Source organism: Thunnus albacares, chromosome 2, assembly GCF_914725855.1.
Source record: "Thunnus albacares chromosome 2, fThuAlb1.1, whole genome shotgun sequence".
Taxonomy (NCBI): domain Eukaryota; kingdom Metazoa; phylum Chordata; class Actinopteri; order Scombriformes; family Scombridae; genus Thunnus; species Thunnus albacares.
This window is the reverse complement of record NC_058107.1, coordinates 8,816,414-8,840,911: the sequence shown is the minus strand read 5'-3', so window position 1 is coordinate 8,840,911 and position 24,498 is coordinate 8,816,414. Positions and strand designations below refer to the sequence as shown.

Sequence of the window (24,498 nt, the reverse complement as noted above, 5' to 3'; positions counted from 1 at the left end):
TGAGAGAGAAGGTCAAACCCTCCTTACGTTCTCACCTCACCTTTCTGCACACCTGGCCAATCACTGCGGGACGTGGGTGTGAATGTCAGATTTTTGGTTTCGGGAAGTCACAGAAGTTGTTGGATGCAGCCCCCCAATTCTGACACCTGAAATGTGTTTCAAATGTTATTAAATCATCCAACAAGCACTTCAGTTGAAGAGATTTTATAAAAAGATAGCCACTCTTCTTTCTTTATTTGATAGCTTGAGTCTGAGCTTCCAGCTGCTCCATCTCACTATAGTAAAGCATAAGCCTTATGCATATTATCTTTGTGGAATCCTAGATGTATTGTTTTCTTTTTGAGAGATGAGAAATTTTAATGGTCTCTCAGGGGGGAAAAGTTGTTCAAAGTTCTTCTGTTGTTTTGCGGATCTCCTGCCTGACCACCCTGTCAAGCATGTTTCTGTACTTCATCTGATCATGTCCCTCGAAAGTAGCCTTGGGTTCCATTAGCTTGCTTTGCTGTTGCATCACTTGTTCATTGGTATTCAGTGCTAACACTTGGACTTTGTCTTCTGCTGGTCTGTTATTACCCTTTTTGCCAGACACTTACACTCATAGATGCATTGACAACAGACAGGCAGTCAGCACGGTGCCATTGGCTCGGTGCCATTCAGCTGATGATTTTATCAACACTGCCCTTTTTCAGATCAAGTGCAGTGGGGAATTGAACCCCTGCCCCTGTTGTTTTCTCAGTGTCCCTGCCCTGTCAACTGAGCTTCTGTGTTGATGCTGGTCATGTCCCCGTGGCTCTACGATGGCATGTCCGCCGATCGATGCAGTTTTGACTGGGCGTTCCCAGCGCCAAAGCCCACTGCTTATCTCATTAATGCTGGCTTAGCCATGACCAGACATTTTATAACAGCTTTCGTGAAAAGAGCGCAACCCAGATTGGATTGGGAAAGGGTCGGGGGGTTGAATGTTATTGTAATTGAGAGTGATTATCCCATTATCTCTTCTAAACCCCGAACTGAGTCACTCTCTCTCTCTCTTTGTTTATCTTTCTTCTTGCTTTTCATCTCTCTCTGGTTTCTGTCTCTGGATGATGGCTGGATCTGTTCTTCGTCTCCTTCTTCTTTCTCTCTCCTTTTTGCTCTGTCTTTCTGTAGAAGTATTTGTACATCGGCTCTCGTTCAGAGGTTCTCCAGCTGCCCTTGGCCAACTGCAGCCGCTATCAGTCTCAGCCAGACTGTCTGCTAGCCCGGGACCCATACTGCGCTTGGGACAGTGAGGGTCGGGCCTGCGTCCGCATCGACCTCCACCGCGGGTGAGCAGAGTACATATGTGCACCCATAGATACACACCGATATGAATTTTGAGGCTTGGTATCAACATTTTAAGAAAAAACCCTGATTACAGATATTGAAAAGTCTCTGCAAAAGCCTCTAGAACACTTAGATATTATGTGCCCCTTAAACTCTATATTGACATCATATTAATGAAAGTCTTGCAGCTGGATATAAGAAGCTCCTACATCTGGGTAAAGCAGGTTTCATTGCAGGTTTTATAGACTTTCACCCCGCAGCTGTTGAGTAAAATCCCTCTGCTTAACATGCTGGGATTTCTTTTGTGAGCCATGTGATACAAACCATATTGACAAGTTGTGATCTGCATATTAGAGCTGGACAACATTTGCCAATGTCTATGTTAAGTACATTTATATACTATCTGTAGATAAAATCTAGATATTACCTGGTTTTCTATAAATTTGGGTTATTTTGAGGATAATTATTGTTACAAATACACAAAAGATTGCACATACACATAGTGGACCCAGTGGTACTTGTAGAAATGTCCCTCAGTTCTAGCAATAACATTATTAAACTTCAGCTCTGCCTTCTGCTCTTTCCCCTCCAGGTCCACCTCCTCTCTGTCACAGGACCTTATGCTGGAAAGGTTCAGCCGGGGAAAAGCCAAGTTTGATAAGCCTGTCTCCATCCCCAGCCCTGGTGAGTGTGGGGCTACACCTCAGTAGTGGCCCCTTGTGGGAATTGACTGTCAGTGCAGGAGTAAGTCAGTAGAAAGAAAAAAGACTGGACTTGAGCTGACTGAGTGAATACATTTGGATTGAGCTGGATGAATTGAATTAAGTGGGAGAGAGCTGGCTAGTGCAGAATATGAATTGGAATGATTATGGATGACACTTAACCACCCCTCCTCTCCTGTCTATTTCACTCTTCCCCTCCTTCTCCCCTTGTGTCCTTTTGCAGAGCACTCTCGTCTTCGGAACGTAACGGTGGTGGTTGGGTCAGACATGGTGCTTCCTTGCCAGCTGGTCTCTAACCTGGCTCAGCCCTGCTGGTTCCTCAACGACCGTGAGCTCCAGTTGGGTGACCCGGAGGCAGGGGGTCCACGCTTTGACCGGACCCTCAAGGCCCTTGTCGTCCCCGAAGCGCGTCCGATGCAAGCAGGCCGCTATATCTGCTACTCAGAGGAGCAGGGTGTCAAGTTTCAGACGGAGCGCTACCAGGTGGCTGTAGTAGCCAGTGCTCCGGTCTTCATGGAGGCCCGGGCTCCAGACAGCAGCATGGGGCTCTTCTGGGTGCTGGTCATCACCCTTGGTGCAGCGTGCCTAATGCTCTTGGTGGCAGCTCTTTACCTGCGCAGGAGGCTGAAACTGGCACTGGGAAAGGGAGCTGACATGAAGCCACTGGAGAGCACCCTGGTCTACCCCATCACCCTTCCAAAGGAGCCACCCACCTTTGTTCCCAGCAAGATGCCCAGCGACGAGGACCGTTTCTGGGAGACGGGCGCCAATTATTACTACTCAGACGGCTCACTGAAGATCGTTCCCGGTCACGCCCTGGGGCCCAGCAGCGTCAGCAGCACGGCGTCGCCCAGCGCCATTCCCGGCCAGCCCATCCACTCCCCCAGCCGTCTCAGCCTCACCAATATCCGAGGCTCCGGTAGCAATGGCTACATCCGCCTCAACCTGAGCACAGCAGGGGAGGAGAGGGCTAGCGGGGCTGGTGCTGGGGGCGGCGGGCTGGGAGGCCTGGGCATGGGTGGGAACGACTACTCCAGTCCCTTCAAGGAAGAGCTGAGACGCACTCTGCAGCAGAGAAGTGTGCTGCCTGATGCGAACCCTGAGGAGTCGTCCGTCTAGGCCTGTCCTCCTCCGTCTCCATTACCTGAGTTGGAAAAACAAAACAACCAACCTACCTCCCTCCTTTTGAGAATGCTCTCTCTCTCTCTTACAGTGACATGTTGTCAATTCCCCATGCTCTCTCTCGCTCTGCCAATGCCTGTTTGGCTCACTGTAGACATTTATAGCACACAGCATGTTAAATATACACACTTGTACACCGTGTTCGCCAACATGCACTCTTATAAGTATTGTGTTCTGGGCACCATGCAGTCATGGACTTTTTCTGCTTCCACTGTGCAATCGCCCTTGTGTAAATTCTGTATTTAAAGAGGAATTCTGAACGCAGAGGAGAACACCTCAAGCATGGTAATCAAACAAATGGCGTTACATGTCTTCTGAAGGGCACATTTCTTTTATGTTGAGTGGACCAAGTGAGGCTTTTAGCCTCTGAGACCAGTTGAGGAATGGCAAGTGCAACTGACTGGAAATATTGAACTGATTCTCTGCGCTTCTGTTCCTTTGAGATCTTTTCAGCTTTTACTGCACTTAAAACTGGAAGTGCGTCTTCCCTTTTTGTATTTGTGAGCCAAGAGTGTGAGAGTGGTATAAAAAGAATAATTAATCTCGAAGCAAGACGACAATCATGTCCTCGTAGCTGGAGCTCTGCGTGGGACAGAGAGGAGAGGAGAGAGAGCGAGAGACAAAGAGAGAGGAAATTAAATGGAAAATGAAGTGAATTGGAGTGAAAGACGCAAGGGGGGTTTTTGAATGAAGGACAATCTCTCAAGACTTTCTCTGCTCAATTTGTTTTTTCCCCCCAAGTTGTATTTACCCCCAGAGAAAGTCCTCGATCCCTTCCACTTTAATTTGTTGTGATGGTTGGTTTGAATTAAGACATTTCTTGTTGTTATTTTTCTATGTCTTACGGACTACAACAGTGTTTCAAGCGGTTATTAAGTGACTAATGGCTCCCCTCTGTGAATGACAGCGTGAGGGCAAGCGCTTACATTCCTCGCTCAGCCCTGCACGGTGACCTTCAAATGCACCTTCAAGTTAAATATACTACAAGTGCACTCCATACTACATTTATTAGAGTAACAGTGTAGAACAGATAAGTGTTTTGGTTGAGCTCTTTTGGACGTTTGTTCATCTCCTCTGAAAAGAAAAGGCTATTTGCATTCAGCTCTTAGCAGCAGGACAATAACTGCACACTTAATTCCAAATTGAAGTTGACGCGAAGACTTTAGGCATAGAGAATGTAGTGGAACCCTCACTGTTGCGACCGCTGTGGATGTCTCAATAAGTGCTTTATATCTTACGTGTTTGGTGAAGGTGGTAACTTGCACTGCCAAGAAGGAAACTACCCCTCCCACACACTCATTCACACACACTACCAGTCCTCTGAATGCCAACCATCCTGGACTACAGTGTGTTTGTGAAACCCCCTTAAATCCCATGAAACCCCTCCCTCTTACCGACGCCCAGAGACTGACCCGGGGCTACTGTGGACATATACTAAGGAAGAGCACTGTAAAACACACCATCACAAAAAGAACACACTTGCAGTGTTGATGGAAGAATGGACAGACAGACTGATTGCTGCCGTGCTGACAAGCTTCTGGCTTCAGGCGGGAAGCAGCCGTGAACCAGTGAAAGGTATTGTTCCACTTAATTAATTTCATGCAAACAGATTTAAGCAAAGTTCTAACCTTAAACAATTTCCAATTTAGCTTTTTGGTTGTAAGTGCTGCTCAGTGTAGTGTTAAGAATTATTTGGTTTATTTATCTGGCTCTCCCTTTGCTCGACTCAGTATTAGCACAAGCTTATTAGCTTTCTTACAGAGAGTTCGATAAAAGAAGATTGTTACCACTCTCATATCTTTCCGTTAAAAATGAAGCTATACCTGAAACAGTTAGCAAGAAACTCTCTGCAAGAAAGTAAATAATTGTATTTCCCAAAACTAAAATGAGACGATACAATTCCTCATTGGTTGATTGCATGCATGCCTGTGTTCCTTCAAGGTAACACCACATATGTTGAGTGATATGAGGAGACAAGCATAACAGTAGGAAGGTGATCTTGTAATGAATAAATGAAATGGTGGCGTTATTGCAGCATACATATATGCCCTATAGATTTGAAAAAATGAAGTACCATAAATGTAATATGGCTAATGTAGTGTAATGTTATTTTTTAAACTGTTTCAAATCAATATGTATCCATTAAGATGAAATCATTGTCCTATCATCAATGTGCTCTTCTTATGTGAAGAGATAAAGTAGTCTTTGGTGCTCAGAGATGTTGTTATATCATATGTTCCACACCATTTGGCCAATCCCCTACTCATCAAATGTTGTCCTTGTGCACTCTAGGATATAAGTCTTGAGGGACAGGTGCATCAGAAAAACTACTTTCATGGCAAAAGATAAGAAAACACCCATCACACTGCCTGAAGCGCACAACTAGAGCATTTTATTAAAAAGAAAATGTTTCAATCATACAAGGATCAAAATAAGTTGACCCAAGAAAGATTTTGGGATGAAATGTTCTGCTTGCACAATACAGCCAGTGAACAAGACCTTTTCTGCCAATAACCCACTCGAAACTGCCTGTTTTACAATTGCTCCAAGTTCTCATTTACTTTTTTTCTTAAGTCACCTACAATGGCATAGTAGGGTATGCTTAAGTGCTAGCATGAAGCACCAGACTTAATGATCTAAATATAAAGTACTCTCATGGTGATACAGTGATATCCTAAAAAATATAACCTACTTCCTGATCTCATTTCAAGAAAACTTTACAGTCAACACTAGGAAAGTGAAGTCATATTAGGTCTAACTTTTTGGCATTTAGCTAACTTGTCTGTCTTTTTTCCTCTCTTTCTATGCTTTGTCCATCAGGGGTGGTTTTTGTTTTTGGAACGTGTCTGTCGGGACCAGAGGAGAACAGCAAGAAGGAAGGGGAGGACAAATATACTTTGTTATGCCCCATTGTGTACAGAGTGCTGAGAGAGATGTAAAATATGAAAATGATCCCAAGGTTGAAGAGGTACTCAGCCATCAGCGCTCCATCCTAGTGTTGCATGATCCTCTGCAAGTGGACTCTACATCTTTGATATGATCATCCTTGTAGAAGTGCATCATTTTGATTGATCATTTTTGGACTTTTACAGACACTAACATTGTGGAATACTAATGTTCTCTTTGAAAAAAAAAACAAAATATGTCTGATTTTATGGTTCAAGGGTTGTACAGGAATTCACGGCTGCATTTCAACATGTTTACTTTTTCTGTGCCTCTTCACCTTTTAGATAAGCCAAAGTAGACTGCAGATGCTTTTGTTCTTGTTAAAATACTTAAATTAATTTTATTTGATTTCAGATTGATATTTAAGTCTCAGCAGTCCGTCCACTTTGCTACACTGAGCTGATGTCTGCAACTTTTCTGCATATTTTATCTGCAGCTACATTTTCCCTCAAGCAAAATGCAAAAAAAGACTTGAGGCTGATGGACTTACTGTTTGCTCCCTGTTTACATGTCAGTAGTGATCTGCTGGACCTGATCCATGATCCCTTCTCTTCATGAAGGCTGCTTAATGTACCAAAATGTTAACTATTATTTAATTTGTCAGCCCCTAAAAACCAAATAAGTAACTGTTGATTTAAAGCCAATCAGTGATAGAATGTGTCCACTTCATACAGTAGTATTAAATCCCCTGAAGCAGAAGCTAAAAACACATTAGCTTTTTTTTTTACTGGTACTTGCTTACATCTCAATACATTTCTGTTAACAATTAGGCTTTACTTTCTAATCAAACATGTTGCAAAAAAGTAAAAAGATGTTTAAAGGAATAGGTCTCAAGCTTGAAAAAAATGCATGTGTGATGTACTTAATGTGCATTTCTTCTTCAGTTCTTACTTGTTTGCTCATAACAGTTTCCCCCACACAAGGCTTTAAGTTCTGCTGTTTTCCTTGCATTATAATTTGTATTATTGTGTATCACCCCGATTTTATTTTGCCCCATTTTTGCTCGTCTGTTATTGATCTTTTATGTTTGTTTTTAAAGTATGTTAAGTAACTTATTTCACTTGTACAAACATGTTGATATTTATTATCATTGTACATATGTCCTTATTTTTTATATGTGTATATATACACAAATAAAAATAGAGATATACACGAGTTGTGTGAGTTTATTTTTTAAAGGGGAAGTCCACCAATTACTAGTAGAAGTATTATTCAACATTTGACTACAGTTGTATAATATCTCCTGTGGCTCTGGAGGAGTTTTTCCGATTCTGAGAAAATAAACCTGGTGATGTCATCAGGGTTGATGATGTAACTGGGGTCATCTTTGCTTGGACTTGGAGACAGTTACAAGTTAATAATAAAACGCTATAGGGGTGTGAAAAGACATAGGTAGGTAGGGAGGGTCTTAACAAAAATATGCCACTGGTTGCATTATAGGAAATATAGGACTTAAGTTTTTGGGAGCTTGGCCCAGGATATCTTGGCCTCTGCTGTATCAATTTTAATCATTCCTTTTTGAATCTGCCTCTTGTGAGTCCCCAAACTTAATGGAGGTGGAATTCTAAATAACTGGAGTACAGTTTTAATGCATAAAGAATTTAAAAGGTGAACACTGGACTTTGTTTCCATATTTTAACTGATTTAAAGCAGAGATTTGCAACCAAGGATAGTTGTATCTCAGGAAATAATTAAGCTGTTATGTTTAGGACAAAAAATATATATATATCAACATGTGTTTAGGAGGAAAATAAATAATATTGTAATGTAATAGTATTACAAATAGGTGAGAAGATCAGCTTTAATAGATTTATTGTCACAATACACAATAAACTACCAGCTATGTTTGGTTGACTTCACAAGGACACATCTCCAACCAACCTGAGTCAACTGTAACATTAGAAACTATGTTTTTAGATTGAGAGTATATGAGAACTAGCTGCGAGCGGAGAAGTCAAAATAGATAATAAAAGCGGTGGATAAATTGTTGAAACATTCTCCGTCAACTGATACAAACTTGACCAAACCTACTGAAAATAAATAGAATAAAGAAAGTCTAAGCCTTGTTGACAATTACACACAATTCTGAAATGACATCAAATATATCATTAATTCAAGTAACTTCAAGTAACAACTGACTGATGATTGTTACCCCTTAAATGACGACACAGTTTTAATTTAAATTACAGTTATACTATAGAATCACATGGAATATTTTTCCTGTAACAAAATGAGGGTCTTAGAGAACTATAAACCCTAAAGAAAGTTTTAAATACCTGTGCAGAAACATTATAACTCACAACCCCAAGTTTTAGCAATAGGAGTAGATGATTGGCTAATAAATAGGTGGATTCTATCAAAACTTTTAAGTCTTTTTGTTTCCAAAACTTCATGTATCGTTGTGTTGCTTATTCTCCATTTTTTCACAGTAATACTTACAATTTTTTTAATGATTTGATGATTTTGGAAAGGAGCTCAGACACATGCAGGGTTATTTCACCTGTGAATGTCTAGAGTTTCATTTCCCCAGTCTGTGCTGCACACAACAACAACGGTCAAGCTTCCAACAATGTGCACAGCCTTGCCTGGTGTCAACAGAAGAAGCCACGTATGTCATGTGGTAGACAGTCCCAGCTGTGGAGAGAGGCTCACAGTCGCATCTGATCTCAGTGTACTCAGCTGTGCTGCAGACTCTGAAACCCCCAAAAAGCAGGAACTTTGTGTGTTTGTGACTGTGTGTGTGTGTGTGTGTGTGTGGGGGGGGGGGGGGGGGGCGGTTTACTGAGCTTTTCAATAGCAGACCACAGTTTGTCCACCTGTTTGGGTTGTCTCACTTATGAGCAACTGAACATCACAAGTTATCCAACTTTTATTTATCACAACTATTACCTCCATTAAAAATCTTTAGGAACAGCAGATGAATGGACATGAAGCATGCTTTTGTGACACAATGCCCGTGGTGAGTATTTAAATGAATAAGTACAATACAGGATGCCACAACCTCCAATGAGACAAATTGTCTTTGAGAAATGCTAATAGATACCTGTCTGGCAAACAGATTGGGAGTGTTAACTTTGAGCATCAGGTCAGCTATGAACCAACTGACTGTGAGGGACGCAGTTGAGCCCCAGCTGTTTGGTTTCAAGACAGCCAACAGCAGATGAGGCCGGACAGTCGAGGTTCCAGTCCAGCTGGATCATTTTTTTTTTTTACCCCAAAACATGAGAATGATTGATTTTGCATGCTTTTTCTATGCACCTTGGCTATGGATCAGTGTTTGCTCAGTATGAATCTAAACTAATGGGGAACTGATTTGATCACAAGTGCACATCAGTAAATCTGTTGTCCTTAAATTTCAATGAAATGCAAAGAGTTTTGCTTGTGAACTTATCAAACTAGCCGCACTCCATTCACAAGCCTGCTTCTCTAATATTATTATCATATTCCCTTAACAAAGTACAAGTAAATAAAGCAAGTGCAGGCAAGCAGCTCTCCATTTATCCTGCTTTGAGTTTTGGAGGACACGTGATATACTGTCTGAGATTTCTATTGGCCAATTCATATTAAACGAGTTCCGGTCCCGTTGCGGTCCTTGAAGTACGGAAGTTAGTTCCTACGATTGACACAGTTTCTCAATTTTCATCGATATGTAAAAACAAAATGTGTCTTTATTACTCCTGATACTTATTCGCATATGTATAAACAAGAGTAGATAACACGACGCGTGTATTTGAAGTGGTGTGAGCGTTCGTTGTTTTTGAGCGTTGCTGACCTTTTCGCGGAGGGATCCATACACATCCGCTGGCTCTGGCGTGGAGGGTGATTTGAATCACTCTTTTTACTGTTTTCATTTTACGTGAACATGAATTGAGGTATCAGTGGCGTTTTAATGATACTATAGTCGACATATGTGTTTTTATATATTTTTTGAACATCAGGCACCCATATAATTTACCTTAAATGTAAAAGGTAAGTGTTTTATTTTCTGTCATTATTTACACGTTACCTCCAGTACTAGCGTTACTTTTGCTAACTTACTGTTGCTAACGTCCATTGTGAAGAGATTGGCATGATAAACTAACGTTAAACAAGTTACCAGTCAGCGATATTAACTTAAATAAAAGCCTTTATTATGAGGCAAATGCAGGACGTTTTGAGTTAATATTAGCATGTTTTCCTATGTTAATGGGAGTATACAACTAACGTTAGCTATATTAGCATCCTGCTAAGTCAAGGGAACTTTTTGTATGAATCTTGGTCATTCAAAATGTTAAATTCATATTATTGTTAGCTGTCGTGGCCTTCAAGGATTAGCCTTATTGAAACAGTGCATTCTGGAAATATAGGTGACTGACTACTGTTAACACTCAGCACATTTGTTTGTGGTTCAGATGCTCTTGAATAATAAGATGTATTCAAATGTACGTAAACTGTTAAATGCAGATGTCTACCGCAGAGATGAATACTGCTGGCACTGACGGAGACCAGAGGTTGAAAGTGTTGCCTTTCTCAGAAGAGGACTCCCCTCCTGTTGTAAATGACATTTCAGCCCCTCTGAATTTTTCCGAGCTCACACCTTCTCAGTTTGGCATCTCTGTCCAGAGTTTCACCCCAATATCATCAAACCGCAAAGGTGAGAGGACTGCTATAATCTGCAATATTAGGATTTGAAGCATCCAAAAAGGAATGTGTGAGCACAATCACATTTGTAAACAAAGCACTAGCAGATATAGAGAAACTTTACATTGACTGTAAAGGTAAAGTGGTGAAGTTTGTATTTCCTATATATGGCAGCTTTTGGGTGTTACTGAAGTGGCATTTATTTCTCTCTTGCTTTAGATAAGTCTCGTGTAGCACAAATAAAGGGGAGGCGGAGGTCCAGTGTTGGTGTGCGGGGCTCCCCAGAGACAAACTCCCTCATCCGCTTCATGGCACAACAGAGAATGAAGACTCCACCATCCCACCGAACTCCAGAGGTGAGATGCTTCCAGGGATACAGTGGAGCAAATTTTGCACATGTGTCACATCATATTGGAGTGTGAGACAGTGTTTACCTTACATACAGTGGCTTTTGGTTGGTTCTCGGTGGTCAATATTGAAGGTGGTGTATACTATTTATACTGTACACAACATCCTTTCTCTGAGAAACACACAAATACTGTCACTGTCACAATACATATAGTTGTGCATACAGTGTTGCACATCCACATATCCATATATGTGCACTCTTATACAAAACTTGCTGTCAACAGAACTCCCGAGGGCCTCACCAGATGACAGATGAGTTGAGATCAGATCAGCCCTTTGGCTCCGGTACCACATTCACACATTAATTACATACAGGCACACAGTGAGATAATTATTTAATAAATATTTAATGTGAAGCTTGCACTTACTTGCCCTCTGTCTGCAATGCATGTTTGATTTATATAAAAAAAAAAAGTAATTTGCTTCATGTAAACAGAGCCTCTTGTAAACACACCTCATTGAACTGCACATCAGCTTCAGTAAAATTATTACCATATCCTGACCTGAGGGCAGATGCGCCATCATGTCAGACTACTCTAACACATGTAACCTACAGTAGCTTGTGTAGGTTTACTGATATTGTGTGCAGATACAGACCTTACAAACAACACTAAAACTGCTGTGTGCAGCCATTATCCGAACCTATCAAGTGTTGATATTGACAGTACCTTTATGCATCAACATTAGCTTAATGAAAGGAGCAGAGCAGAAAATTATGGCACACCCGCTGTGACAGTGTGAATGACATGATGTTTTCATGGCATAACAAAAGTATTCACTAGACTCCAATAGAATCTTCTCAAACCACTCCTATAAGATAATCCACTTCTCTGTCATCCATCGTAATTCTCAGTATATTTTGGAATGTCATCATTCTACCAAAATATGTTTGACAAGTTGTTTATTTGGGACTAACAATAGAAAAGAGCTAAGTCTAACTTATTAATGTTTTCTGATGCTGTTAAAGGTTTGTTTACACTAGAATTTTTATCTACATAGCTATAAAGCTGTCTATAGTTTCAATTTTTAAATACACATCTCTCTTATCCTAGCTCTCACTGGCTAAGATGGTGTGTTTCTGACAAATGAAGGGATGGAGGTGGGCACAAAAAAGCTTAAACCAATAGCATCAGCCTGTTTGCTGGCACAAATGGCTTGTGATAAGGATCCTAATGGAAGCTATATATTGGCAAAACTATGCATGTTTAGAGCATGATGAGCATATAATGGACAGTAGAGAAGTGGTTTATGCTGCAGAAGTGGTTTAAAGTCTGTGTAAAGCGATAATAAATATGTGTTCTGAGTTTGTCACACCACAGAAAAATGTGTAATTAATCACCGAGCCAAATTTGAATGATTAAAAAAAATCACCAAGGATATAAAATTAGGTTTTAAAATAGTGGAAAAATGAGCAGTATTCTCTGCTCTGAAACACTGGGGGGTCCACTGAAGGCGCTGAAAGCACGGCCCAACTGAACAGTCGAACTCCGGTATACAAATACACAATTTAAAATGGGCCTTGTTTGTGGGTGTAAGGCAAGCAACATGGATGATCACTGTTCACCAATCACTGTTATGTTAAACTGAGTTTGGTTCACTTAACGTTCCTCATTTCTCTGCTGGAAAGTCCTTGGTGGCTTCATGGTGGCCGTCACCCTTGGAGCAGAATGCCTCTCAAGCTGAGCTGTTTGGTGAAGCGCTGCCTGGCAAATGCTCTCCCTCTGGCCGGCGACTCCCAGCCGCACAGCCGGTGCTGAAGCCGAAGCCGCCATCTGATTTTCCTTTACGCAGACTTTAAGTGTTTGTCTAGCGTCTTTTGGTACTGTGAAAAGCTACAATTTTCAAGTCTGCCTCTGGTGTGTCTGATACTAAAGGGATATATTTTGGGTCAAATGTCGCTTGATGGAAAGTATTCTTTTATTCTTGTGTGAATGGTAAGGACAGAATATTCTCAAGCATCTGACTCACTGTGACTTTCCTGTTAGATGACACACAGCAAAGTAAACCATAATATTCCTAGATTGTGTATGTGGAGGGAGTATGTGATAGATGTGATGCCATTCAGTAATACCACTTTTGTAATTTCAGAAGTCTATGACCTGTCAAGCTGCATCACTGAACAGATATGTTTGTTTTTGCTGTCTCATCTCTCAGCTTGTCAAAAGTAGCCCCTTCCTTCCCCGAGTCGCTTCCACACTGAGGCAGAAGATGGCTTCCTTCCAGAGCCTGATGGATGTGGAGGAGACTGAGGTCTGTGATCCGATGCCAAGGCAGGACAACAGCACTGGAGGATGCATCAAGACAAGAGATTATCTGTCTGGTGAGGCTGCCTCATTGCCACAGGATTAATAGTTTCATTTCTCAACAAGGATCTATGCCACTAGGATTTCTTTATGATGTCTGGAGGCACTGTTCAAAAGCAAAGCAATGGATTAATGCATAGCATGGTATAAGCTCTGACAACATCTTAGCATCTCAGCAGTCACATCTTGGTCAGCCTCTTCAATGTGCTGATTTCTAAGCTGTTTGTTGCTCAAGTTTTACTTTATCTCCTTGCCTTTGATCAAGTTTCTTCAAGTTGTTTTTCAAGCTGTGTTTTTTTTTGTTGTTTTTTTTAAATGGTTATTTGATGTGAGATTTTTTTTTCTAATTCAACTGAGGTGTCCCCAAGTCCCATTTGTTTTTGTATGTTTTCATAACATGTCTTTTTGATGGGTTGATTCTTTCCTCCCAGATGGGAAAAACCTTGATGGAGGAAAAGAGAACCTCCCACCAATGATGACGCCCACGCCCAGCAAAAGGAGGCGCGTGGGCCCCCTCGAAGGCTGCAAGGTCGAGATTAGAGAGGCCAGAACTCCTATCCTCCACTTGAATTTCAAGGAGCAGGAGGTACACTCTGACCATGTACTTACTTGACTGCTGTTAATAATTTAACGAAAATGTTGTACCTCTCCGTACTTGGCTTACATTGAATCCGCTGATTATTTTTAACTCTTACAAATGGAAGATCTCAGTGCTACAAGGGATTTTTTGACTGCAAGCATCCAGAAAGAAAAACAAGTACTCTCAAGCAAACAGAGTTTGATTTAAGTTCTGAGTACTGAGGTTTGTTTATTTATTATCACATCTTTTTCCATCATTTTGCTTTTTGGATCTTCTACTTGTGTTCTGTAAAGTACCACATCAAGATTTTAAACTGTCTGTATCACTCAAAGCATTGAAACAGCAGTTTGGTAAATTTGTATTTTCTGTAAGCACAGTAGTAGTTTTCATGCTGTTGTAGTGCAGTGCAGCAGAATAAAAGCAGTGGGAATCCCTTAATCATGTCCACAGGAGGATGCAGACCTAGTGACACAAACTGTGACAAGAGGACCACTGCCGTCAAGTGAGACTGCGGAAGAGGCCCAAGCTGTTCTTATTTCCCCACCCGTCCATGTTGACTTTGAGCCACTCGTGTTCCCTGAGCTTCAGGCCTGTTCACCTACTAACAACCAACAGGTTAGGTCCTAATCCATACTGCAACGCACATATGCACACACAAAAAATACAAGTGAATCACAGAAAAATGAATGCAGACTTTAAAGCATCCTTCACACGTAGTTCCCAGTAAATTACTGGAATAACCTTTCGGGCACCGCTAATGATTTTCACTATTCACACATGCAGCTACATTCAGGAACATTTCCGTCTTGCGCCTTCTCACATATTACATGGCAATACAGGAATACTTGGGCAAGGGAAAGTCCAGCAGATGGCGGTAATGCAACATTTATGGATGCCAACTGCCATAAAACTCAACAGAAGAAGAGGATGAAACTCATGAAATTCAGACCAAACTTTCAAACTAGGCAGATCAAATATGAATCAAGATTCTGTTACTACATTGCCTATTTCTCACCTCAAATGTTTCCAGCAACATATTTTAGTGTACTGTTTAGCCGTAATATGAGAAAGTTTGTGACGCTGCTGCCACGTTGAAAACAGACAATACAAAACCAAGCACCGCTCAACTCTCAGTACATCACCCACATGTCAAGTCTTGTGATTGGTTCGCGCGCTCCACATGAAAGCGTATTTAGTTAGACCGTCCTAACCCTTTACACACTTGTCCCTGAAATGTTACTGCTTTCATTCACAACACAGCTGTACCGGCATTTTCCCTGAAATGTTATGAGGTCTTGAGGTGGGAAATTGGCTGTACGGGTTTTTCTGAATATTGATCTCTGCTCCCATTCACACATGACTCCATGCAGGAAATGTTCCTGAACATTTAAGAATAGACTGCATGTGTGAAAGGGTGCTTTAGTGATTTTTGCTATGACCCACAAGGGCTTCCACTTTGACTATGCTATTTGAATCACAGAATGACTTTACTACGATTCACATGTGGTAAAAAAAAAAAAAACATCAAAAACAAAGCGTTGTTGAGCGATCGACAGCACAATCAGATTTCAACATTTTTAAACATCCTGAGACAAGTGACGTGATAATTGTAACATTAACAAACCAAGCACATTAATTTCTGAATAAACATTGAAGGCTTTTGCCCACAGGCTTGGTATAGCACACTCTTGCTAACACCACAGACCTGCAGTGTTTTTGTCCTGCTTGAGAGCAGGGCCAAACTGACAGTTTCCTCCTTCAACCAAGTGCTGCCAAGTACTCACCATGTGTGGTGATGCAGGCAACAACAGATCATTAGCTAAAAGAAAGGCTTTCTGCTCAGTGCTGACAGCTGTTGTTCAGGTTTTTTTTTTAAAAGGTCCTCACAACAAGATGTAGACATATTCAACACTTTTTATCAGCAGATCAGTTTAGAATATTGCAAGGGAAGATATTAAATAGGGGGTTAAGATCAGTTCACACACAGTATCCTTTCAGAGTCTATGTACTGAAACTGATGTTTGTATCAGAAATTTTGCACTAGCATTCATTCTTACTTAACCTGTTCTGTGAAGTTACTTGAACTACAGTCCAACAGAATGAGGGATCTCATGTATTCATCTCTCAACAGGACAGCGTGTTTGAACTCCAAAGCCCCAGGCGACTACCGCCTGATGACCTTATAGCAGCATCACCAGCTCTGCCTGCCTCCCCATTCCACATCCCCTCTCTCCCCTCTCTGCTGGAGATGAAGCCCACAGGTAAACACACACTGCTCTTGGTGGGCCATGCTCCAGTAACTGGCCTGTCTTTGAGGCTTGTGTTAAAAAAAGCACAGAGCTAAAATTGATGCAGTGAATCCATTCCTCATTGCTGGAGACTGGCAAAGTTGTATTTTCAAAGAAATTCATGTTTAACATTCTTTGAGCTTTCTGTATCAGAGAACACCAGATGTGTTACATGAAATGCCATTATAGGTAGTAAATATTAGGCCAGCTGTGCAGTGTAGGGATCAGCGTCCATCACTCACAAACTCTCGTACTTGCATTAGCAAATTCAGCTCATGTCTTTCCCCCTGTAAAGGTTTTTTCTAGTTGTGTGAAAATGCTGCAACTTGTCAAATGTATAGGAATAATTCCCTAATATGCAACCAGATAGTACTTAAATGTCCCACATACAGTTAACTACAGTGGATTATATCTTCAGTTAAGCTATAAAATTCAGGTAGGTCATACAAAATATCTTCTGATCAATTTCTGTTTTGAGTTTCTTTTAATATTTTCCTCTCTAATTGGCATGAAAATGTCTTAAAACCTTGAATCTATGTTCATTAAACTTGCAGGCACCCTTAACTATAAATCAATTGTTAATCAGCTTGTCTCTTTTGATGTTTTCAGTAAGATGTTTTCCCAAATATTAATAACACACCAAGATCTAAGTAGACAGTGTAGGAGTTGACAGCAATTAGCTTTGTTTCCTGCCTCTCCATATATTGTGTTATCAGTGTGCCTGCAATAGGAAAATGGCTTATTTATGCATTCAAGGTTTTCCTGTCTGTGCAGGAGAGGATGGTTCCTCTGTAACCTCCACAGTAAAGAAGAAGAAGAAGCAGGTGCGTTTTGGAGGTCCACTCTCTCCGGAGTTCTTTGATAAAAACCTGCCCCCCAGTACCCCGTTACAGAAGGGGGGCACGCCGGCCAGAGCCCTCACGCCAGGTGGGAGCTTAAAGCTGCGTTCGCTGCTGAAGACACCACAGAAGGGTGAACCCCAGACCCCACAAGCTCAGCCAGACCTCAGCAGCCCCACTGTGTTCGGTGCCTCCCCTACGCTTGTGATGCCTTGCAGCTACAGAATGCAGTCTGTGGGAGAGGACAGTGAGGAGAAGGATGGAAAGGTAGCCATGGTGCCAGTGTTGTTTTTCAGATTAGCAAAGTTTCTGTTATCTATTTGTTTTTTGTCTGCCCAATCTCATTTTTTTCTTAGTATAGTTTGAAGTTACAACTGCAGACAGTTCTGAAGACATATGTGATTGTTAAATTAGATTTAAATTCCACATTACTTACATCTCTAAGTGAATCCTTGGTGTGGGAGAAGGGCAGGTTTACTGTTAATTGGTGGGTACATGGATTCAGGGACATCAGATTATTACAAGAACATGTACTGTACAGTTAGGGGCCTATCCCACAATATATGACCCCACTATCTGGTCTAGATTGTATGTGTTAAAGTCATAATTGAACAGACGGTTTCTTCTATTTCCTGCTCTTAGATTGTTTTCCCTTCAATGGAGGAGATTGACTCTGCAGGGGCGGCTGATACAGGTTGATGATTCAGTTTATTGATTCTGAGAGTTATAGTGTCTTGTCTGTAGTAGCAGGCAGTCAACCACAGTTTGTATAACAGCTATTTCCATTTGTCACATTTTCAGGACTTATGTGGGACACCCAGCCGTTGAATTTAGACACTGCTTTCCACGAGGAGTCTCTTTCTCAGATTCTGACAGGTGAACTACTGTAATACTTCCGTTATCACTTTCATTGTCATTGTATGTCTTCATTGCTCCTCTTCTACACCTTTTCCTTTCTTTCATGTATCAAGCTATAAGGCTTAACAGAAATTATATTTAGGTTTGTTGTGTGTTGCTTGAACAGCTCAGGTTTTTCATTCTGAAGTCAGTCTAAGAAACCAAGCCAATTGCCAGACTGCAAGTATAGAAACAGCTAAATATCAGGGAGGTCAAAATGAAAAACCACACGTTCGACCACTGCAAGTATCAAAGATAGTACAATACCCTTTTTATACGTTTAGTGAGTGTTTCATACTATTTACCATGCTAACCCACAGAATTCATGTTACCGACAGGTGACAAACAGTTGTCATTTCAGCTGTAATATTATAGGTTTTTTTCCTCAGAGTCTGTGACTAAACCAAGCACAAACACCCAGATGGACACCCTGGATGAGCCTGTATCTTTGCCAGGGAATGAGAGGCAACTTGAAGCGGATGTTGAAGCTCTAGCCCTAACCAGATCTAGCAACCGAAGGAAAAAGGTCTGCCTCCATTATAGCTTTTTTTTTTTTTTCTTCCTTGTATAGGTCACTGTGGGTGCACAAGATATATTTTAGCAACATCTGTTGCCAGTGTAATTAATACTATGCTCTATAGAATCCTGTACTGTGAAATTTCCATTTCATACACCAAAAACTTTTAAATTTCTCCCATAGCAGTCAGGACCAAAGAGTGAATCTGCCACTGAGGCTCCAGCTCGCTCCAGCAGTCGAAAGAGAAAGGTCTGCTATTACCTCAAACTGCCCTCATCTTGATCTCCCTTGTAGAAATCTCCATTTACCAGATGAGGTTGTCTTTTTAATAATATCGGGGTCATAACATGCTCCCATCTAATCTGTTGTTTAATTCCACTGGATCTAAACTTAATCACATCTGAAGATATCCACTTTCCATGAGAGAGTGTGGCAGAGAGACAGTCTATGTAATGTATCCTCATGCCAACTCTCTGTTCCCCCAGCAGCCAGAGGAGAGTGAACCGGTGAAGAGGTCGACACGCTCTGCTGCCAAGTCGGCCTCTGGGAAGATGAAGGTGAGTTGGCCGAGTCTGCTCGTTTGATTTCTTTTTACACCTCTTCACAGAGGGATCTGCAGACAGGTCTTTCTGAGAGGCAGTTATGGAGCTGATAGCTGTGCAATCTGACGACAACTTACTTTGCTGCAGTTGAGGAAAAGAACCGTGTGTATGATAAGTCATAAACTCTAGTGTTGCCCCTACACAGATTTATCATGCTGACTATATGATTATAAATCATTGGAATGCCATAATACAATCTTAAATTAATTCCCTAGCATGGCACTATAGTTGTAGTAAACATTACCCAATCAGGAGTAAATAGTGGGGGTTTTTTTTTGGGGGGGGGGTATTTTTAGCAGTGGATTTGCTGCTCTAGTAAGTATTCTTGGCAGCAGGACTGTGAATGTGGGATTTACTCAAAATAAACTACTGTGTGTGTGTGTGTGTTCGTGCGCGCATGCTCACGGTAATGAAGGACACTTTCACCCAGTGCAACAGTGTGGCTCATTGACATGTATATTTCATAGTTTTTAGACAACATTGGAGGTCTACTGCACAGAGGAGCTATATCACACTTTGGATAAACAGACAATACTAGTTACTAAGATCAATTCATTGTTGGTTTTGGTCTTTGCATGGAATATACTGACAATAAGAAAAATACAGGCTATGTATCAAATTTATCCTTTAAGCCCTTCAGGACAAGATTAATTAATGAATGGGTCAATTCAAATGAGTGCACATAATGATGATGTGCTTTTCGCTAACTACTCTCATCAGTCCAAATTGTATTATTCAGTGTAAAATTGCCACAGGTAGTTTGTAGTTTCCAGTATATTTCCCTGTACATGAAGCCAGTTATTTGTAGGCAGTATGCTGTCTGGATAGCTGGAGCTGTAACAACGGTCAATTTACTGAGCTTTCAGTGTGACTCCTCTAACAGCTTTGTAGTTTGTATCAGTCTAAATAGGTTGCTGTCAATCACGTTATTCAAATAACTTTGCAGTGAAACGATTTCACAATATGATCAGAGCTGATTTAACTTTAAAGGATTTTGCAGGATGTACAGGATTTTCCTAAAAAAAAAACAATGTATAGATTTACAAATGTAATCCCTCTGTCAACACTTATGACCCACTAGAAGTGTGTGGCAGTGTATGTTTCTACAGAGACTCTGCTCTCTGCCTGTATTTTCTTATTATTTTGCTGTGTTCGGAAAGTTTCTGGGTGTCAATGTTTGGGCAGTGGTTGTGTAACCCCCAACCAATAATAGCGCGCAAGGTGTAAGGTCGGAACTTGTAGCAAAGCGACCAGGTTATGTCAGGTTTTTTTATGTGCTTCATTGTTTCCCCTATTTCTCTGTCTCTCCTCTGCTGTGTGCAGAGTGATGCTGTGTGCTGCTCCTCTGCTGTCTGTGTGTCTGTTTGACCGAGGGCGGGACTGAGCTACACACACACACACACGCAGAGCAGAGAGGCCACAGCAGACAGCATAAGCATTTGCTTCGGCTGCAATCACACAAAATCCAGCAATGCTGCACCTTCCTGCAGGCTTGTGTGTAGGTATGGGTGTGTTTTTTTTTTTGTGCTTTAGAACATTTTTTCACACCACTGTGAAAAAATCAGAAAATGTTTTATCTGGTTCACGGCTTTGTTCCTGTTACAGCCTCTCACTCTCTTCATTCACTCTCTAGCTTGCTTGACCACAGCTGCTCTCTCTCGCTTGTGCTCTCAGCTCACTCTGGTGTTGTTGAGCATTAGAGAATAAAATGAAGTATGCATCTCTTGCCAAGTGGCGCTATCCACAGTACTGAAAGGATCGTTGGGGGATTTAATTGACATGTTAAATTAGCATTTAACCTTTTGTTTTGTTGTATATGATCACATCTTTGTATCCGGATGAGGAAAAGACAACGCATGAACTTGACATCACATCAGTGAGAGTAAAAGTATTGCACTACATGATGGATTTTTTTTTTTTTTTTTTTTTTTTTTTTTTTTTTTTTTTTAAATATTCCTGCAAATGCAGTGGTCAAGTTTCCTAATTGTTGGCTGGACCGGCCACAGATCAGCCCTATAACCACGGTTGTCCGTGAGAGATGAAGTTACACCATTGGTCGGTCCGCCGAGTGTTGGAGTTTCCCCATTGGCCATTGCTTGTACAGAATGAATGGGCGCAAGATGATGGAAGCAGAGGACAGCAGCGCAACACAGTGCAGTGAGACTGTCTTTCCTGCTCCGAGCTCTGACGCTCCCCTGTTTAAACAGACGCGTACCAGCGTCTCTACCATCCAGTGTGATTGACTCTCCGGCTGACAGCACTGTCAGCAGCCAGCAGGAGAGACGCTTTGCGGTGCATTTGGATTTTATGACTGAACTAATACCAGGATGGCAAACTTTTTATTTTTTTTTACTTTTTCACATCACAAATGATCAATAATGAATTTGCAACTAAAATGCTGTCAAAAGTTTCATTTACAAATTTTTGCTGATTTGTTGAAGATGTTGTCAAGAATCAAATCAGTGTAATTATATTCATGTAGTATTGATTAAGGGTACATTAAATAATTACTCTGTATCACATCAGAGCTGGATGTCAACCAGCTAATAAGAGTTAATATTGGTCTAAAATGTCAGTACAAACCTTTATAACAAGGCAGATTGTCTTTCCACAGATGACTGCCACAGCAACACGTCGGTTCAACAAGGAGGTAAACCGCTCCCTATATGGCTCTCGGGAATATGCGTCCAAGAACCCAACCCTCAGCCCCATCACCGAGAGGCTGTCCTTCATCAGCCAGTCTCCAGCAGCACAGCTGGCTGCCACTAACAGCTGCACAGGTAAAACATGCAGACACTAACCAACTTTATCTTTGAGTTCTAAAAGTAACAATCATGGATTTTGCGTCTGTGTTGTTTGGGAAAGAAAACTTTGTTGATCACTAAACTTATTTTTGATTCCTTAAAAGTTAGTTGTGAAAGCCAGCAGTGATTGGTAGAATGTCATTTTTATTTGTCTTGTCCTTATTTCTCTTACCAGCTCCAAATCAGGAGCCACACCTGACTCTGGAAATGGGAGAATCAGTCACCAATGACCCCATGACTGAAGTGGCTTATGACACTCAAGAGATAAGTGACATCACTGCGACAAACGCCTTAGAAACTCCTCCAGAAGCCTCAGTCACATCTCCCAACTCCAGTAAAGAAAGCACCAGAGTGAAGGGGAGGAGGCTGTCGGGGCCAAGGGTCAGAGGATTAAAGAGGAGGAAGGTCAGTGTTTCAGATGGTGACCTGCTTGGCAAGGAGCCTCAGGACCAGACTGGAGAGAAGAGAGACGAGCACTGTGAAGACAAAACCTCAACAAATCTAGAGGCGTCAACAGAAACCTCACTGAAACAAACGGTACCTGAACAGGAGGGAGTAGACACTGAAGAACTTTATGTCCAGACATCTGCTGACACACCCTGCACAGACTCAGATGGGAAATCAGAATGTCATGCTAGTCTAGATGCTCCCACCTCAGCCTGCCCACCTTTATGTGAAGAATCCAACAGTTTGAGTGTGCCAGCAGAGTCAGCACAGAGTAAAGACAAGCAGACCAAGGGTACACAAAGAGGCAGGAGGAGCTCTATGTACAGCTCACTCCTACCAGAGCAGGGGAACCATGCTGTGGAGCAGAAGGGAGATGAAGCGGCAAGCCAGCAGGAAAACAACGGGTCAAGCACTGATAGCCAGGAAGAGGGGGAAGTACCCAATTTGGACCTTGCCCCCTGGCAGGCTGACTTTAATTTTGAGGATGTGTTCAAACCTGTGGCCACTAGAGGGCAGCGCTCAGTCCGGCGCAGTCTGAGGAACAAGAGCAATGCCGAGAACAGCACAGGTCTCGTCTGGCTGCCTCGGACGTCCCCTGACTCCAATAAAGAGGCCCACAGGAGGACCCGCAGCCGCCGACTTTGTACCGCCCTACCTGTCCAGCCTTTACTCCCAGAGGAGATTCAACACAACGCTTCATGAGACTTTACACTGACAACATGGGACACTGTCTGCCTATAACCAGAACTAAGATTAATACATTCATTGCACCGTCATACATTTTCTTAAAATTGAATGGAATGATTTTCCAAACTACAGTCTGTTTTATATTAGCAGAAAACATTAATGCTTTTGTTCCCTGTGAATTATTAGAGCTGACCAGTAATTTGTATCCAGTTTCCCTAACCAAGCCAGTCAATACACTGAGAGCCCAATCATCTCTGCTGACCACCTCCTAATCAATATCCAACCACTCAGCTGGTAATCACAGTGCCTCTTCAGTCTCACTCTCCAAAGTCACTGGATCGAGCATCTCTGAGTCAATATCTTGTGTTTGTGGATAGATGAAGAGGCTGTACTGCATTCACAATCTGTCAGACAAGGCTAGAGGTTACTGGAATAATAGAATAGTAATAGAGGCAGAAAATGTGCCTCACACAGAGAAATCAAATTCATGGGTTTGAATAATTGTTTATTTGTGTTCACTGCAGTATGTTTTTTTTTTGTTTGTTTTTTTTGTTTTTTTTCTTCAGTGATCCAAACTGTTCACATACAGAAAATGTCCAGAAGAGTTCCCTGTCTGCAGCGGCCTCATTGAAAATGTCTTCAAATTAGAAATAAATTTGTCTCTTCTCAAGGAGTTTCCTGAAATGTCTAAAAAAAGTTCGTTTTGATTCAGATTAAATGATTTGCTTGCCTGTATGGACACTTTATTAGATCAAATTGTCTTCATTTAAATACATCATTTAGACTAATTTTGAAGGAATTCATCCAATTAGTTAAACAGCCATTATCTTCACAAATCTGAAGTTTCAGCTATGTGGTCAGTTCAGGAAGTACAGTAGCTTTCCTTCCACATAAAGACCTTTTGCCATAACTGAATGCATCACTACATACCTGATCTACATTTTGAATGCAGCCAAATGTCTGGAAGTAAATTGACCTCTAACCTCTGCCAGTCACAAATTCAAATCAGCTCCTCCGTACTGGCTCCATCCATCTGTCAGAGAGGAACTGAGAGAGAGGTAACAAATTGAGTTTCAAATTCAGTTCACATAGGAAAATTGGCTCCCAGAATGATGCATGACTGTAATCTATCCATCACGGGGTAATTGACTCCCTCCTTTTACATCAGAGTCACTTGGCTGAAGGACACCAGAGGTTTTTGGCTCCTACTGTGTGTGCCAAGGTCTTTTCTGTATTCCCACTGGAAGACGGATGGACAGACACACAGCCAGTGATATAGCTCTTTGTTGATGCAGTGGGGCTACTGTGCCATCTGGTGGCAGCTGTGAGGAACTACAAGTAGCCTGTTCAT

General features: G+C 41.6%; 2 protein-coding genes across 5 annotated transcripts in view; both read left to right on the top strand.

The window, feature by feature from the left end:
* The window catches only part of sema4c (sema domain, immunoglobulin domain (Ig), transmembrane domain (TM) and short cytoplasmic domain, (semaphorin) 4C), a 94,676-nt gene extending 87,691 nt beyond the window's left edge, over nt 1–6,985 (top strand). The window contains exons 14-17 of the mRNA XM_044364788.1: nt 1,150–1,307; nt 1,898–1,989; nt 2,251–4,784; nt 6,030–6,985. Coding sequence (XP_044220723.1) covers nt 1,150–1,307; nt 1,898–1,989; nt 2,251–3,146 — 1,146 coding nt within the window. The 3' untranslated portion in view covers nt 3,147–4,784; nt 6,030–6,985. The remainder of the gene's footprint in view (nt 1–1,149; nt 1,308–1,897; nt 1,990–2,250; nt 4,785–6,029) is intronic.
* A 2,789-nt stretch (nt 6,986–9,774) lies between these two features.
* On the top strand, nt 9,775–23,896 carry cdca2 (cell division cycle associated 2). Of its 4 annotated transcripts, none has more exons than XM_044364787.1 (15): nt 9,775–10,124; nt 10,599–10,788; nt 10,995–11,131; nt 13,338–13,503; nt 13,918–14,072; nt 14,517–14,681; nt 16,198–16,327; nt 17,129–17,460; nt 17,836–17,887; nt 17,995–18,069; nt 18,480–18,616; nt 18,794–18,856; nt 19,096–19,164; nt 21,824–21,989; nt 22,189–23,896. In XM_044364787.1, the coding sequence occupies exons 2-15, from the start codon at nt 10,599–10,601 to the stop codon at nt 23,160–23,162; spliced, it is 2,811 nt and encodes a 936-aa protein (XP_044220722.1). In that variant the 5' UTR covers nt 9,775–10,124; the 3' UTR covers nt 23,163–23,896. The 4 variants fall into 4 exon arrangements, with proteins under 4 accessions (XP_044220722.1, XP_044220721.1, XP_044220720.1 ...); XM_044364786.1 differs by having other exon boundaries at nt 18,791–18,856; XM_044364785.1 differs by having other exon boundaries at nt 9,776–10,124; nt 19,093–19,164.
* Nucleotides 23,897–24,498: the final 602 nt, after the last annotated feature.